General features: G+C 37.2%; 1 protein-coding gene across 1 annotated transcript in view; it reads right to left on the bottom strand.

Annotated features, from left to right (window-relative positions):
• LOC121962186 (disintegrin and metalloproteinase domain-containing protein 33-like) overlaps positions 1 to 17055 on the bottom strand; it is a 267844-nt gene that overhangs the window by 100374 nt on the left and 150415 nt on the right. The window contains 1 exon segment of the mRNA XM_042512400.1: positions 10601 to 10682. Within this exon segment, the coding sequence (XP_042368334.1) occupies positions 10601 to 10682 (82 nt within the window).

Genomic DNA, 17055 nt, shown 5'->3' with positions numbered 1-17055 from the left:
CTTGGGTGACCATCTTTCTAGTTACCATTTTGAAAAAGAAAAAAAAAAGACACAAAACTGCGGCCGCTACAGCAGGGGGGTATTCTGGGTATTCTGCTTATGCCGCGCATTGATGATACAATAACACAGTGACGATTCTGTCTGACCAATCAGTGGTCTGCAGTGTTTCATGTCATCTTTTAGTACCTCATAGTACCCGGTCGGCTTTTTTTGGAACCCCAGGAGAGCAGGTACCAAAAAAAGGTAGTACCAGGTACTTTTTCCTAATGGAAAACCAAAAAAGGCGAGTAGAGCTGGTACCATGTGGTGGAAACGTGCCATAAGTCTTTAGACTTTTTCTCTGGGTTTCTCACTTAGTGCTTCGTCAGATTTCCAGCCATGCTTGGCTGCCTTAAGTCTCTAACTTTCATTGAACATCTTACTGTTATTGGACCAAGCCGATCAAATCTTGATAGTGAATCGAGTCATTTTGCAGGGTTTTGATTCTCATAAAATGTATCAACTGATTTCCTGGAAAAAGTCTTTCTGGGCCCCAGGGCATTATATGATGGACCTGGTCACTATGTAAAATTGGCTTTAAAGCCTGGGGTTGTGTCCAGGGGCTTTGGTTGTAGGAAGAGCTTTGTAGAGAGGTAAGAAGGGGTTTTATTTTGTGCAGTGTGCAACATTTTATTAAAGAAATAACAATGTTTTAATTAAAAAGTTCAGATTTTGTTTTTTTTTTTACAACTGAAATTACAATTCTGTTATTACAAAATGAGAAAAGTACCACAAAATGGTACCACTGGGTACCAAATTCCAAGTACCAGTACCGGTGATGGTTCACATATGAACGGTACTCAAGCGTTACTATTACCTCCACCATGGAGATAATGTTTTTAGGTTGGTTTGTTTGTTTGTTTGTTAGCAGGATTATAGAAAAACTGCAAGCCTTGTTTTCATGAGACTTGGTGGAACAGTGTAGTACAGGCCATGGAAGAACCTATTACATTTTTGAGCATATTCAAATCACAGGGCAGATACTAAAATCCTTTTTTAAACTTTTAACATTAGGGCTTTTGGCCTCAGTGGAAGTTTGCACTTTCCAATGACCCTCCTAGTTTCTTATATTATGTGTAGAATTAACAGAATTACAACTGGTGCAGCCTGGCCAATATAATATATATAATATAATGCTGTCTGTTCACTGAAAGTCACATTTTTTGTGTTGCTCATCAATATTTAGGCCTAAATTTGATTATGACATCTTCGGTGCATCCTAATTAGAAGGTCAGAGACCTCCTGAGATACCCCAGATTTCACACGTCATTTTTTCTCCAATGCTTTGGAAGCTGTTTGAACTTGGGGAAGTACATTGTGCAAGTACTAAGTATTAATACATTCAGACAAATTTCTAGTCCTCAGGGTCAATCACCAAGTAACCATAAAAATTATTGGCTCCTTGACTTATCAGGCCAACACTTTTCTTTATCACGTTTACAAAAATGTCAAAAAGGAATCACCTGAAATAAGATTTGGCTTGGTCCAAAAGGTCTTGAACCTGGTAGATTATGGGATAAAGGTTCACCGAACCATGTCCAATAGAGAAAGTGCCTTTGTGTTTGGACCAGTTCTGGTTTGCTCAGAATTGGAAAGAGTCTGAAGGAATTAAAGGTATTCTTTGCTTTCTAAGAGTTCAGAACAAAGAAAATCAAAGGTATTCCAAAATCACATCCTCAGTTTGCTGTTTGAATTCAATTACCAGGAAACATCACTTTGCAAATGAATTGTGTCTATAACAAGATACAAGTGATTAAGACTAATTTCAGTGCTGTATGGAACACTTCTTGCCTTTATAGGCTTATATTCTAATGAAGGGAACAGAAATATCTTCAGTTACAACTGAAACCATAGAGTAAAACCTCAATTTATTCTCGCTAGTTTGGCTGGTGAGGCGAGACAGTCAAGCTTTATCAATCACTATACCAGCCAAAATCAGCTCGAGAACAATCACATCATGCAAACTGATGTCAACTTCAGGCGGATGTTGCAACACAGACACTTTAATGAATAAAATGGATCTTTCTTCTGCTGACATTTCTGCACCTCTCGCCCTGCTGAGCCCTCTGTGTCTCTCTCATCTGGAAGTTGTCCCAGTATGTCATGCCATCTACCGTTCAACACAAGTGCCAAAAACAAAACATGACTCATATGATGGTTGAAAGGGATTTTTTTTTTTTGCTTGCACAGGCAGATGTCAATGAAAGCTCACATTGAAAGCATTGTTTTTAATCATTTATGTATTTTCATGCATAACTTTGCACTGCAGTAGCTACAATCCTAAATGTTGTCACATAATAAAGTCCAACTGCTTATTTCCATTTTGGACTTAAACAATTTAACACTAAAAATAACACCTCACTAACACATTTAGACACAAAAGTTTAAGTGAATAGACTTAAATGTTCCAGACTCCCTTTAGAATACAAAAAAAGATACAAATGACTGAATGTTATTTCAGGGCACTTTGAAGATGCTTTCTGATGTGATCAATTTAAGACTTAATGTTAGATTATTCCACTGTGCTGCAGCAGAGTAAAGAAATGCTTTTACCCGTCAAAGTCTTTACAAGACTTTATACAATTTGTTGAACTAACTCTTGTTGAATACCAATGAGTGCTTTTGCTCAATAAAAGCATTTCCATAAATACACTGGCCCAGTTTTAAAGTGTCATTGATGAATAGTCTGGGCTGATATACTGTATTAGCTGATATTAGCATATTGTAGATAAAACGGAATAGTATGTTTGTGTCTTCATTGTTTATGTTTAATTTCTTAACCCTTTGAAACCTGAGGGGGAACAAAAACAACAACAAGACCAAGATCAAGCAATTTTTTACCAGAGTGTCTTGAGTATTAATCAAATGACAGCAAAAACAGCATGGGACTAGCATAAAGTGGGCATGTGTATAAAGTGGAGACTAATGGGTACCACAGAACCAGATCCAGATATCTGGAGGTCAGAGGTCAAGAGACCCCTGTGAAATGATCATGCTGTTACATCGCCACAATTTTGCTTAAGTTTGAAGCATTATCTAGAACTTTACTGAGAAGCTAGCATGACATGGCTGGATAGCCACTGGATTTTTCAGATCTTCTAGTTTCAAATGATACTAGTATCATCACTCCAGCTGTAAAACTCAGGCCAGTACAGCCTCCTAAATATAGGAATGTTGGCTGGCAATTATTGTGATAAAAAAGATAAAAATAACGCATTGTGTACAGACTATAATTGCATCACAATTACCACTTTAACGCTGACTGCCCTATTTTTTAATTTTCCTTTTTCTTTGTGTACTTATTTTCAGGTAATTTTCTTGTGGGCTCTCTGATGCCTCTGTCAACACTTTAAAGAGACAGTACAAAATCTAAGATGTTAGACAAGCCAAACAAACTTTTTCCTCGAATGCAAAACTTTTTTTTGCCTTCCTATTCATTTTTTTCCTACATCTGCTTTTTCATTTCTTCTCTTATATGGATTACAATATCATACGACCTGGACCACCAAGTACATTGTAGTACCAACCTAATACATTGAAGAGTGTTCCCACAGACTTTGCACCATGAGCAAGACCAATACAGCATCAACCAGGAGAAACAAATTCACTCCCAGCCAAGACAAAAAAGATCCCAATTCGCTTCATTCTCCAGCTCATATACACCACCATCCCCATTCCTGAAATCGCCATGCTGCACGGAGGTAAGAGACATTCTCATATCCATCAAACATAAACTCTCTGGACTTGACAGAATCACACCCTGATACTGCAGAGGGAATTCCTGGCTCTCTGTCAGAGCCTGGAATTCAGTCAGGAACAACACACTCTCACAGAGGAAAACAAATCACTACAGCAGTTCGTCACCACCACACTCACCACCTAGCTTATCTCTGTCACTGTTCACAATAAAGTAATGAATGAAACTATTCTAGGCTTACAAGCATACAGCATGAGGGACAATCTCGTCTTCACTGGCATTCCTGAACACCCCACAGATGACTTTTCTGATGTTTTTGAAAGAAATCAAACCAATTTGCTGTGGCTGTCCAAATGAAGGCTTATCTTTATTAATCAAAGATAAATCAGTGCAATCATCTGCATGTAGATCTCAGGTTGTCATATTATTAATAATCTATAAAAAGAAAAGAGGACCAAAACGCTGCCCTGTGGGACTCCACACTTAATAGTTCTACATTTAGATAGCGTCATGTTTTTATCAGGAACTTGTGTGCAATTTAGGAATGGGATTTAAGATTTTGAAGCATTCTCTACTCATGATCAAATGCCTTCTGCCAGTCAATCACAATTATTGTCCTGTAAAACTAACACATCCCTTAAAATCTGTTTGCCCAGTAGTAAACATACCAAGCAGACCTTCTGTAGTGACTAAAACATCTGCAGTAAATCGGACCTTATAGGCGATTTAGCCTCACTGGCTCCTGTAATGCTGGTCTTTTTGCAGCTATCAGAGGACCCTTCAAATACTCAGCCTCAAGTGTACCGTTGAGCTGATAGCATAGTGCAAGGCTGTCCATGATTGAAAAGGCTGTGATTGCTTAGATGCATGTTAACACTTCTTTTATCTGGCAGACACTACTTAACAGTGTCTAAAACTAGCACTCGCCACCCACAAAATGCAGGTAAAGTGGCAGGAAAAATTGTCAGGCCCTCTGCTACTTATGGTGACTAGATGTAGCTACACATTTAAAAATAATTCACAACTGCTTTATAAAAGCCAGCCCAGTCGCCAGAAGAAAATGTTAATATTGTATGTGTTTCTTTAAACCATGAAATTATTTACATTTGTAAAATTTTTATTAAACAATGAGTAGTTCTGACCAAGCAAGCTGATTGGTCAAAAAGGCATTTAGAATATGCTCAAAACTGCCTGACAGGAAACCTTCCTCATCACTGAAAATATTACTTCGCCATTTCTTAAGCACTGCATTTGCAAACATTCCAGAACTGAGGAAATGTTCATCAGTTGGGTGACAAGGAGCATTTCAGGGCAGTATCATAACGTATTTATAACATGACGTCAAATAACTTCACAGCATTAGTTAATGACAGCGCAAAGAATGACAAGTAACAGCCAACTCACTAATGGTGTAAACTATAAACTAACATAAAGATGACAAAAACCAGCATAAACCAACATGTTCTGAACAGACACATTATAAACACTGACAAAGACAAACATTTGTGTTTTGGATCATAAAATGGCAAACTTAACTGCAAACTGAAAACTACTCAGTCCAGCACTAGACATGATGGGAAATCTACAAACTCAGTGAACCTTTTTAGATTATTTGTTTATATGTAATAGTCTACCCATATGTCATTTTATGTCTGTCTCTAACTTGATTATAGCTGTTGTGCAGCAAAAGGTCAGGGCTGTGCATTTGTAGCAGCAAGGAGGAGACACTTTGGAACATAATGAACAACTATGCATTAGGATGTGCATTCTGCATCACATGAGGCTTGAAGTCAGCCTCAGACACCGAGGGCAAGTCATCTCAGTGAGCTACATGCAGCGAGAAAAACCAGAGATGGCTTCACACTATGAAGCTAGTGTCAAAAAATCAAAATTAAAAATTCTGTTATGGAGACAAAATTCTGAGACTTTGCATACTTCATCTAGACAGCACAGAGATTTTGATAGATTGTTTTTACAAATCTTGATTTGCTCCATAAGTGAAAAAAAATGATGTTTAAAGATGCCATTGTTCCATAGACTGCAATTGTTTAAATGAGGACAAAATCCAAAGTGCTATCAAAAATTCAGTTTTTGAGATAAAATTCTGAAATGTTACAAACTAAATCTACCATGACAGCATTTTTTTGCCATAAACCTTCAATATTTATTTAGCAAGGATTTTCAAGTATCTGTTTACAGCACTGTTTATAAGTCAAAAATGTTGATGCACTCTAAGCTCAATTTTTGATTAATCAAATTTGTGTATATCATTTGTGTAGCGCAGAATGGAGATGCCCCGCAGTAACTTTGGTGAGCAACAATGTGGGAGGAGATAAGTTTTATTAGTGTGACAGTTTATGATAAAAGTGATGGACTTCATACTATGTGGCACAGTGAAGTGTACTAAAGTTTCTTAACTGCCCAGCCCCTAATCATTGCATATATTGGCACAGAGAATCTTACTACAAATACTATACATTACTGCCCTCACCGTAGGACAATAATGGCAAAAGAATGGTAAAATAAAGCTGCTCATTAGAAATGGTTATCATGTTTCAAAGTACGTAGATGGACCCTACAAACAAGCTGATACCTTTTTGATACAGATTTTACCACCCTAGTTGGTCCCAAAGTCTGCCCTGGCCCATGAACTATTAAATCTAAACAATCTTAATTTTATTTTGTCATTTAGAGCAAAGATTTCAAACATGGCAAACAGGAACATACTAATTAGGGATAAAAGTTTCCTACCAAGCCTGATTCCAAAGCAAGTAATGATACAGAGCAGGTAAAGCATCCATTGGAAGGAACAACTCTATCTTTAATCAACCATTATTTGTTTGAAGAAGTTATTCATCATTTAAGCACAAGCGTACATAATTGGGCATGCAACGCTGCAGCCTAAAGTCTACTGAGGACAAACGGATGGTTTGGTTCCTATGATGTGGCACTTAACAGCTAAATTGATCAAAGGGCCAATCAGGGTGCTCAACCACCTCTGATCATCAAATACGCTCGAGATGTGAGACGCCTGCAAAGATTCTGATAACTTGAGTCTTTAAAGATACAAATCAAATGACTTCAGTGGACTTTGCATGAGGATGATTGTGACTTTGCTAAATACTGTTGATGAAAGACCAAAAAGGCAATTACCAAAAGGTTCCTTTTTTCTCCAATTTGAATCTCAATGTGAGTAAAACAAAGAGGAAATACAATGACCTGACAAATATTTGGGTATTTATGCTTGATTTAAAGTTAAAGTTTGGGAAAATTGTGCTGCTTTTGAGAAAAGATCATCCAGTTGTTTTTTATTTTACCTTTATTTTTGTCTTTTTCAGAGAGATCTAAGGTCCTTTGAGACAAGCAGCAAACATTTGAATGTTTTCCTGTCAAAACATGGCTTTTGTTTGACTGCAGGATAATGGACACTGTCTATGTAGACTTAACAGCCCTGAAGAGCGACTTGATACCGGACTTCAGACTCTTCCATCAAAGCATTAGGATTTTGGATTTGAAGATTTTGACATTGAGTTATACATTTAGCAGTGTCTATTTTATGGTTTTGCTCTATTCACATTATTAGAGCACTTTTTAAAATAGAGATTTTGACTAATTTCTGTCATCAGATCCTGTATATGCAAATACATTTTTAAATAAACTAATATAAAGCTCAAGTGTCATCAGACAATAGCCGATTGGTCCAAGACTGCATCTAAATGCATTCCGCCTCACCACATGGACTGTTTACCTGCAGCTCAAACCTGATTAGCTAACACTTCTCTACAAACACAAAGCAGAACACTTCAGATACCGAAATCTTTAAGCGTCGCTTACAGATTGTGTTTACATATGCAGAATCTGTTGAAAGAGCTTTGTGTGTGCGAACCACGTTTGCATGTATGCATATGTCAGTGAGTCACTGTGTTTTTATAGATAGTGTATTTGTCATTGTACTTTAAAATGTGTGAAGTCACAGTGTTTATAGTATTGCACATATCTTTTTGTTAGTGCAGTTTTACATGTATTTACATATATCTGTGTGTCTTCCTATAAAAGCTCTTTTTTTTATGTTGTGCTACACAGCTGCGTGTGAATGTTTTAGAGCTGACAGCACCCAGCATGATGCTGCTTTGGGGCTCCGGCAAAGGTTTTTCAGATAACTTCTATTTTCTTGAACATACTTTCAGCTTAGCTAAAAGCCCTGCTAGCACAACATCCACACAGCCTGTGTGACACATGGCCGACAGTGTTAACAAAGTGCTTCATAATTTATGTATCACTAATGGCAGCAGCCTTGTGCCACTGTGACTCCTGTGTGGTCAGAAGACTTATGATTTAATCCACTGTTTTACAGTGCAGATTGAAATTCACAGTCTTTATAGCAATCTGCAGTTATTTTATTTTTTATTTATATTTTATTTTCGAATTTTCTTTTTTTTCTTTTTTTGTGTCTGCCCGTTTTATCTTGTTGTGTTTCTTTTTCCAGAAATCATCAAGAAAAGAGGATGCCCTGCTTCATAGTTATTCTTCCTGAATTTGTGTTAACTCCGCATGAAGACAACACTGAGCAGAACTAAGAGGCAAAAATAAGTTCTTGAATTTGGAAAAGATGAACCAAGCGGCAGATGTGAAAATAAATCCTTGTCTTTTATAACAACAAATAAACAAACAAACAAACAAACAAACAAACGGTTACTGATCTATTAATACGATGTATTGTTTGACAAAACTCTACCTTACAACACTTTAACTTAACTGAAGTTGAAAGTAATTCATATCAAAGCCATGCTGTGTTGGTGTTGAGCTTTCAATGCACATATTAAGATGTACTACTGAACTCATCTTTACATTACATGCAGGAACACATGGAGTCATGGAGAACAGCAGTGGACTCGTAGCTAAAAAAAAAAACCCTTTTGGTTTAAATCTGAAATGTAGCTTTTCACATACAGACAGAACTGCTTTTCCTCATTGTGAACTTTGTGAAATTCCTGTTAAAATGTAATTCTGATGCCTACAATTTGCTTATCATTATTTAAACCCACTATTCCAACCTTTATGTGCTCGCTGGAGGATGAGAAAATCCAGGATTAACAAAATGAGTTGACAACCACTAGTTAGATCTAAGTGTATGGAAGACTATGGCTACAAGTGTTAAAATGAAATCATTTAAATACATTGGAATTATATCATTATTTGTGTGTGCATGAGTATGGAAATATAATGATTTTAGAATATATTTTCATTTCTAATGAAAAATTACAGCCTAAAATGAAAATGAAAATGTATGTTTTATTTGTATTGACAAATACTCCTACACAGTGTTCTAAATCATAACAGGTAATGAAATTAAATAATTACTTTTTGGTGCATTGAATTATTGATTGATTGAATTACTTTTTATTTTAATTTTTGAATGAGCAGACATTTTGCAATATAATCTTGAAAACGAAACTGCAAACTGGCCTTTTTACATTTGAATTTGAATGATATTCTGATATTACAGTCACAATGAGAGTGCTGACATGGGAGTATCCTGTTTATGTCTGAGCATGTAAACACCATATCCCATTTTAACAAACCCAGATAAGACCTTATATTGTTTATTTTGTTTTTACAAACGCATATATGCTGCCTAGCGAGCTCCAAGAGAAACCAGGAATGTGTTGCAAGTATATACATTTCATCTCGTTACTGAGAGAAGCCGACTACTCGGACAAGTGCGACCTCAGCCAAGTGGCGTCACAGAAACAACGATGGCAGCAGCGGAAACATCTCCCGTTTGGAGCAATGAAGAAACAGACATTTGTCTTTCAACAGTCAAAGATGCTTTGTAAATGTATTCACTGCTCCCCAATTCTACATACTTTTAGTGATATGCAGACAGGGAATATGACTAAAACTAATTCTCTGTGCTCATGCAAACATCATATTCTAGATGTAATTAAATCCTACAACTCTAGCACAATAAAATTTGAAAATTAATTTTGAAGTTTAGGTTGCACACTGTCTGTTAATTTGAAAATTAAAATGAAAAAAAAATTTGCACTGACCACTCAACATTTTTGTCACTGCATTTGAGTCTGAGTTTTAGTTATTGGTGGTAATTATGCTTAATGAATCATTGAGTTTTCAATTTCAAATAGAAATAAAATTTTAGAATGCCTAAATATTGTCAAACATTATGTTATTCAGATGATTTAATTTTAATGAAGGCTGCTGAATGCTTCCATACAGTGTAGTGTTTGTGTTGTGTGAAACCAGATATCTTACAATATCAACACTGCATTTGTTTTATGAACCAAAACTACAAAATAAGGGAGAGTTAATCCTATTCAGCTGCGACAACATAGTTTTATAAATCCCAATAATGAAATCACAGCGGGATTATTCCTAAAGTAAATCATAATTGATGTGCAGTCCTCTTAAAATATACAATCCTTTTTAATATCCTTATATTGCAGACAAAATGACAAATCTCAGACATATAATAAAGGTTTAAAGACTGCAAGTTGATTTTAATACCATGCTGAAACAAATGACAACCAGCGGTGCCTGAGGACACAGAGGGAGAAACTACTGCAAACACTGTCTTTGTGAAAGTTTGTAGTTGTTATAACCCTTCGAAGGTCTAATTTATAATCACGTCTCGGAACCGCAGATTAAAATTAGGATTAGGCTATGGTTAAAGTATGGCAAAAGGTGTTTTAGAATCAGGACATAAGATTATTGTTGAAAAATGACTGAAATCATGAAATGTCCTCATCAATGACAAAGAAAGCAATAATGATGTGCTTGAAGATAGTATTCAAAAAAAAGGCTGAATGAAGAAACACAAAGTCCTACAGACTGTTTGACACTTACAGTGTAATTGTTATTGGCCACAGTCACCGGCTGCCCATCCTCTGTGTAGTAGGTCTCTGTAAAGTCTGGACCTAACAGCTCGCTGAGAAAGAAAAGAGAAGAGAGGAGATGATTAGATAAGATCTCACTTTAATGCTCTCTGTGTCATTTAGGTCTGAGAAGCAGCTGCAGGTAGAAATAAGACAGATCATAGAAAAAATACAGTCTAAGGCTATGACCACAAACAATACTGCTGTTACACTCCAGGAGCCTTGTCTATCCATTTGGAGTGTCTTGCTTCTGCTGTCTAGGTGGACTGAAGTCTTTTTATACGCATCATAACCAAAAAAAGGAAATAAAGACTAAGTAGTCTCATTTTTGGATTAATGATATTATAAACAGCACAAGGCTGGAGTGCCTAGACAAAAATGTAGGTTTTTCTTTTATGGTCAGCTAATGATTTGAGCTGCTGACATTAGCTAATATCTTTATCTAAACTAGCTAAGATATAGCCAGCAGCTGAGTGTCTAGTTGCACAGCAATAACCAGCCCGTTCTTATTCTGAAGTTGTCAAAAATCACTGCTTTTGCAATGCTTTTGGTGTAAAATCCCAATATAAAAAGACAACTTTTTCGTCAGCATGATACGCCGCTGGATGGTATCAGCTGAGAATGAAGCCGGACAGAACCATTCACGGGACAGCCAGCCAGAACCTGCCGTCCTGCATGACACACCACTGAAGGACGCCAGGTTGAAACACAACAAGCAAGATGCAACAAGCAACAGCAACAGGATAATATAAGGAGCATGAGGGTGCCTATAGGCTGGAGGGGTGGTGGATGGATCCAACAAACCCTGAATCTTCATGCGGGAGTTTGGTGTTTGATCCCATCTGAATGTGAGGTTTTTTGGGGTTTTTTCTGCACCTTACCATGCAGGCTTTTGCTCAATCCTAACCATCTTTGCCAGCATGCGCATTTGCTGATGTCCTGGCTGGTTACCATGAGCTGTTGTTGTCGTGCAGCATAATCTCACCATGTGCTCTTCACAGTAGTGGAATCCCAAAATGTAAACAGCGTACACAAAAGGATATGTAGAGCATAATATGCAAAGCAGCAACATGTGGCAATTTAGGATGAGGACGTGTTGATTTTACCCTTATTTAACCGGATATATTAAAATAAATATTCCAAAACAAACACATAAATGTCAGTTCAACATCTAATCATAATTTAATCAGTAATGAGAGTGCTAATCATTGCCTTCGATGGATGATACATTCAAACATGTTGCTTCTTTAGCAATAAATAAAATAAAGAAATACCAGAATGCTTCTTTTCAATATTTAAATAAAAAAGATAATTTTAAACATGAATGTTCCCAATTTCTGCCCCAATATTCACCACACACACCTTGATCTAATCAAACAAGAATTAAGACAAAAACAAGATCAGATAAATCTGAATAAACAAATACACACACACACACACACACACACACACACACCACCAAAAATACATTTTACATTAACAGAGAAAACAAAGTCCCACTATAAAAAGCATGTATCATATCTTACATATCTCATGTCCTTTTAATTTGTTGTTTTTAACCCTTTAGGGCCCGCTTTAATGTTACACACACTCATTTCGCACTGCGCATGAAATAAGCTTTAAAGCTCAAAATCAGCCTACAAAAGATTTTACACATTAGTATGATTTTCTACTTTTATTCAGTTTATTTTTTTAACCAACATCAGTCCTAATCATAAATATCAAATATTCATTAATTATAGAATTTAACCCTTTAAATGCCAGGTTTTTGTCATGGCGCCACTATGTTTTGAGATGAAAAACAAAACCCACACACAAGAATAATTAATTTTCAGTTTACTTACTAATAATTATATTAAATAATTTCATAATAAATTTTCTTTTCTTTTCAGTCTGGGAAATGTCAATGATAAGCAGCAAAATTGATTGTGACAGTGAACCTATAGCATTCATTTGCTTCATATGGTTAAAAAATGACATCATCAGGTGGAAAATGGTACAAATTACAAATTACAAAAGCCCAGAATGACACCCAAAAATGATACAATGCATTAAAAAATGCTGCATGCATAAACACAGCCAAAAAAAAAAAATCGAAGAATAAAAAGCGTGGAAAATGAGCCAAACAATTCCTAAGGGTTAAAAACATGTTTAAATTTGTTAAATGTTCTACATATTTTCGGTTCCCCACTACGGCTGTTACATTAATTAACCCCTTTAACTGTAATACAATGAGCCTGCCTGATATGTATGAGCCTCATGAAAAGATATTTGCATCATGGGAAATGCAGGATCTAGCATTTGCCTGATAAGAGCAACTACAAGTCAGGAAACCTTGGCCTATTCATTTGTCAACTTTTAATATTTTGAGTCCCTAACTTTAGAAAAGTATGACATTAAATCATCTGAATAACCATTTAAGATATAATGAGTGAGTTCCAGACAGAGTAATGTGGCAATTTCAAACGTAAGTCTAAATTAACTTTTACAGAATCTAACAGGCAGACGTGTGTCAGCATGGTGGGGTTTGTTCAAACAGAGGGTCCAACATGACTCTCAGCCAAGTCACGACATAACTGTAGGACTCTGTGATTGCCTGATCCCAGAATTAGGGATTATGGCGAGCAGTGCTTTACAGTTTGATATTTTCCTGACCTTGAGATTCTCTTTGCCCGTCTCTGTGGTACTCCAGTGGCCGGCTCAGAGCGGCCGGTGCACAGGTGGGAGGAGAGCGAGGAACAGATGGGAGGTTCATTCAGATGAGGCAGTGCAAAGAGAGTTGTTGGTATTTTGGTGAAAATTGGATGGATGTAGCACTGAGAACAGAGGAACCACGTCTGTTTCTGCGACGTCACTCTGCTGCTAGTCTGCAGATTTTACCAACAAGAGTGAATTAAAAGATGAAGCAGTCTGCACTGATATCTGTAAATATGCAAGTATCTATAAATGAGTGATTCTTACAGCGTCTGTTAACTTTCCCTGTCACTTCATTAAATCCCTGCAGCTGTCTCAAGACAGCGGGACACATATGTGGATGAATCTGCAGCCCTAAATGAAGAAATGCTGCGTCAAAGTGCACTGAGTCCAGCGGTGGGACAGAGTCTCTTTTTTGCAAGTCACGAGTAAGTCTCAAGCCAAGCAAGTTCTGAGTCAAGTGCCAAGGCAGGACAACAAAGTGTCGAATCAAGTCCCATCTAAAGAAAAGCATGTCCAGTCAAGTCCACACTGATTAGTCCTAAGTCAAGTCGCTAGTCCTAGACAAGTCATATGCTCTTCAACAAATGTAATGTCTTTATTTCATTTACTAAAATAATAATTTCTTGTATTTATTTGTTGAATCAAGTTTGTAAAAAGTCTCTTAGCTGTGAAGCTAATGCTAACTAAAAATTATTAATATTAACAAACTGATTTTATATTTTTGGAGCAGAACTGTTCTGGAGCACTGTTGGTTATTCATGTCACCACACTCTCATGCACCATACAGCACAGAGTGGACTCTGAGCACAGATGGAGCAGCAGAACTTCAGGCACAGTATAAAGTTTGCTTTCTCTTGCCTCTGCTGCAGCTGCTTCTCTCGTTTATTTATCTGATCAGATAAGATCGGCTCTGACTGGATCACCACAACAACCAACCACTCCACAACTCAAACACCACAAGCTGCTCATTAGGAAGAAAATAACTAATGGCAAGTTTCGCCTGTGCTGCATTCACCTGACCTGAAAAAGGGTCCAAATTTAGAGAGGGGACACAGCATGGTCAATAAGGGACACACACCCCACAACAACACTCCTGAGTCTAATGAACAGACAACACACAATCTCTACAAACATATCTGAAAGAGAGCCTGAAGATCCTTCAGCATCACCATGCAGGTTCAGAGTAATGACAGTAATTGTTAAACGTGTGAGGCCTTATTCTATCTCGTACTACGCTTGCTCACTGAGTCTCTGCTTTGAAGAAAGTGCAAAGTCAGACAAAGCTCCAATGATATTCATAGCTTCTTTCTTTGCTTGCTGACATCCCTGTATGAATGTCTGATTTTGCCAAGCTTGATTGCAAAAAGCATAATCTCCTCCAAATTAAATGTTGGATCAGCAGGACCGGAGTCTTTCATGTTGATGGAGTTGGGCATTGATAACAAAAAGAGATAGACAGGGAAAAAAAATATCCCAGTGCCTTCACTGCGATTGTATCAAATTTGACTCATCTGTTAGCGACTTATCTCATGGAAATTCTTATCTGGTGCAACCAAAACTTTTCTTTATCTGCACTTCTGTTACGGCTCTGCAGAAAGACGGCTTGCAGAGTGCAACAAAAGAAACGGAAAGGGGATTTTTTTTGATGTCTCCTTAAAAGGTCATCGTACAACAAAAATGCATTGGCTCCATTTTAGCCTGCAAGAAGAAAAGGTGACATCTGTCATGTCTGGGGACAAAGGAGTGGCTTGTCAAATGTCAGGATGTCCCTGGACGGACGCATCAGTGTTACAGATGTATGGATGAGTGGTGCCACGAGGACGTGTGGCCTCATTCAGCCTCTGTGTGTGGCTGAGTCACTGGCCAGACAGGAGACCCAATCCGGCAGCACAAATGGAAGACGGACATGAAAAGATGAGCCCAATCTCCATTCGGTCCTAGGGGCCCTATTGTATTATTCATTGAGGGGAATCGTAATGGAACATAATCCAGCTTTCTCACCACTTTTACTGCAGACGATTTGCTCTGTTATATAAAAAGACTGTCTTACGTGGCAGTCCTCTAACATTAATTCAATTGAAGCTGGCGCACAGATGGCGCTGTGCAAAATCCAACTCCATCTCATTCAGCACAGTATTTACACAGCATTTTCATCAAAGGGGGGAAGAAGAAAAGGATGATTGCTTTTCATTGCAGGTGACTGTCTCTCAAGCTGTAAGGATTAAGTTAAGATGACAGTCAAAAAGCTCCTATAGCTTAATTAAAGAAGGGTGTAAAACCCTGAAGCTAAGCAAACACTGGTGAAATGTTCACCGACAGTGATAACCTCCGTCAATGATAAATGACCTTCAAGGTCAGCTATTGATCACTGTGTGTGATCAGCGTAGAGGTCGGAAAGAGTGACCCAAACCTGACTGAAGCTGCCTTTTTTCTAAGGTTTTAAAACTTTTTGAAATTTAAAAAATGTTTCAAGGATTAAGAGACATTTCTACGATTTAGAAACATTTTTAGGATTTAAAGATGTTTCTTAGATTTGAAGATGTTTCTTTTGACTTTTTAGACTTATCTAGAATTTTCTGATATTTCTAAGATTTTGGGACATTTGCAGGATTTTAGGACATTTCTAGGTTTTTAGGACATTTCTAGGATCTTAAGGAGACTTCTGGGATTTTAGGATGTTTCTAGAATTTTGGAAGGTTCAAGGATTTTTTTTACATTTCTGGGATTTAAAGACCTTTCTGCAATTTTTTAAAACATTTCTAGAATTTTATGACATTAGGAACTTAGCTATGACCTCTTTTGGGGTGTGAAGTATCCTCCACTGGTGCTTTTTTTTTTGATAAACAAGCACTACCTTGATGCTTTTTTTATGCACTCTGGCATCTTATGTAAACTAAAAGTACAAAAACAATTCCCAGTGTCAAAGAAGACACAACATAGCTAACATGTAGCCTGCAGCTGCACTTTGAGTTTGGAAGAGGCAGGCAGTCCTGATAGTCGTTAGCTTGCCAATCGCAAGCCCAAAAGTCTGTCATTTATAGCTTTACCCTCCAAAAACTTCTTCCTCCAATCCACTCCACTCCGAGTTTTGCTTAGTTTGTCTATTATAATCTTTTCCCACCAAAATTAGCCCACATACGCAGGTTGTTTTTTTAAACACCTTTAAACCAGTAGACTAGTTGCCAGTAGACTAAGTAGGAGTATACACCTCTGCAGCGGATGAGCATGTGTGCCTGTGTTTTTTGTTTGTTTGTTTGTTTGGTGTCTCATGTTTAACGTTACAGACAGGCTGGAACGCTAATTAGTTTTAGTAAGCAGCACAAAACAACACGGAGGCCTGTGAAAACTTAACGGTGGGTTCCTCATTTTACATTTGTCTTACTTATTCAGTTTCTCTTTCAAACTCGGCGCAGACTGATTTGAATCAATCTTTTAGGGCTGTATTTTGTGTCAGTGCATTACTGCATCTCGACAATAATCTTGAATGCTGATTATATCTTATATAGCCAGATGTTAGCAAGTGTTTGTGGTTATTTGTGCAGTGTGAAAGGGGCTTTAGTTGCAACACTTGGTTTTGTTTTTGTTGGCCTAATTTTGTATTTAGTCTCAAACTGAATAATTCTGGGCTACTCCCATAAAGCTACTATAATTTCATAGAGTTATATTTAACTTGTGCATTAAAAAGAATATATACATACAAAAATAAACATGATAAATATATAATAAATA

This window comes from Plectropomus leopardus, chromosome 23, assembly GCF_008729295.1.
Source record: "Plectropomus leopardus isolate mb chromosome 23, YSFRI_Pleo_2.0, whole genome shotgun sequence".
NCBI classification, from domain to species: domain Eukaryota; kingdom Metazoa; phylum Chordata; class Actinopteri; order Perciformes; family Serranidae; genus Plectropomus; species Plectropomus leopardus.
The sequence above is the reverse complement of the archived record's forward strand: the minus strand, read 5'-3'. Positions and strand labels throughout refer to the sequence as shown.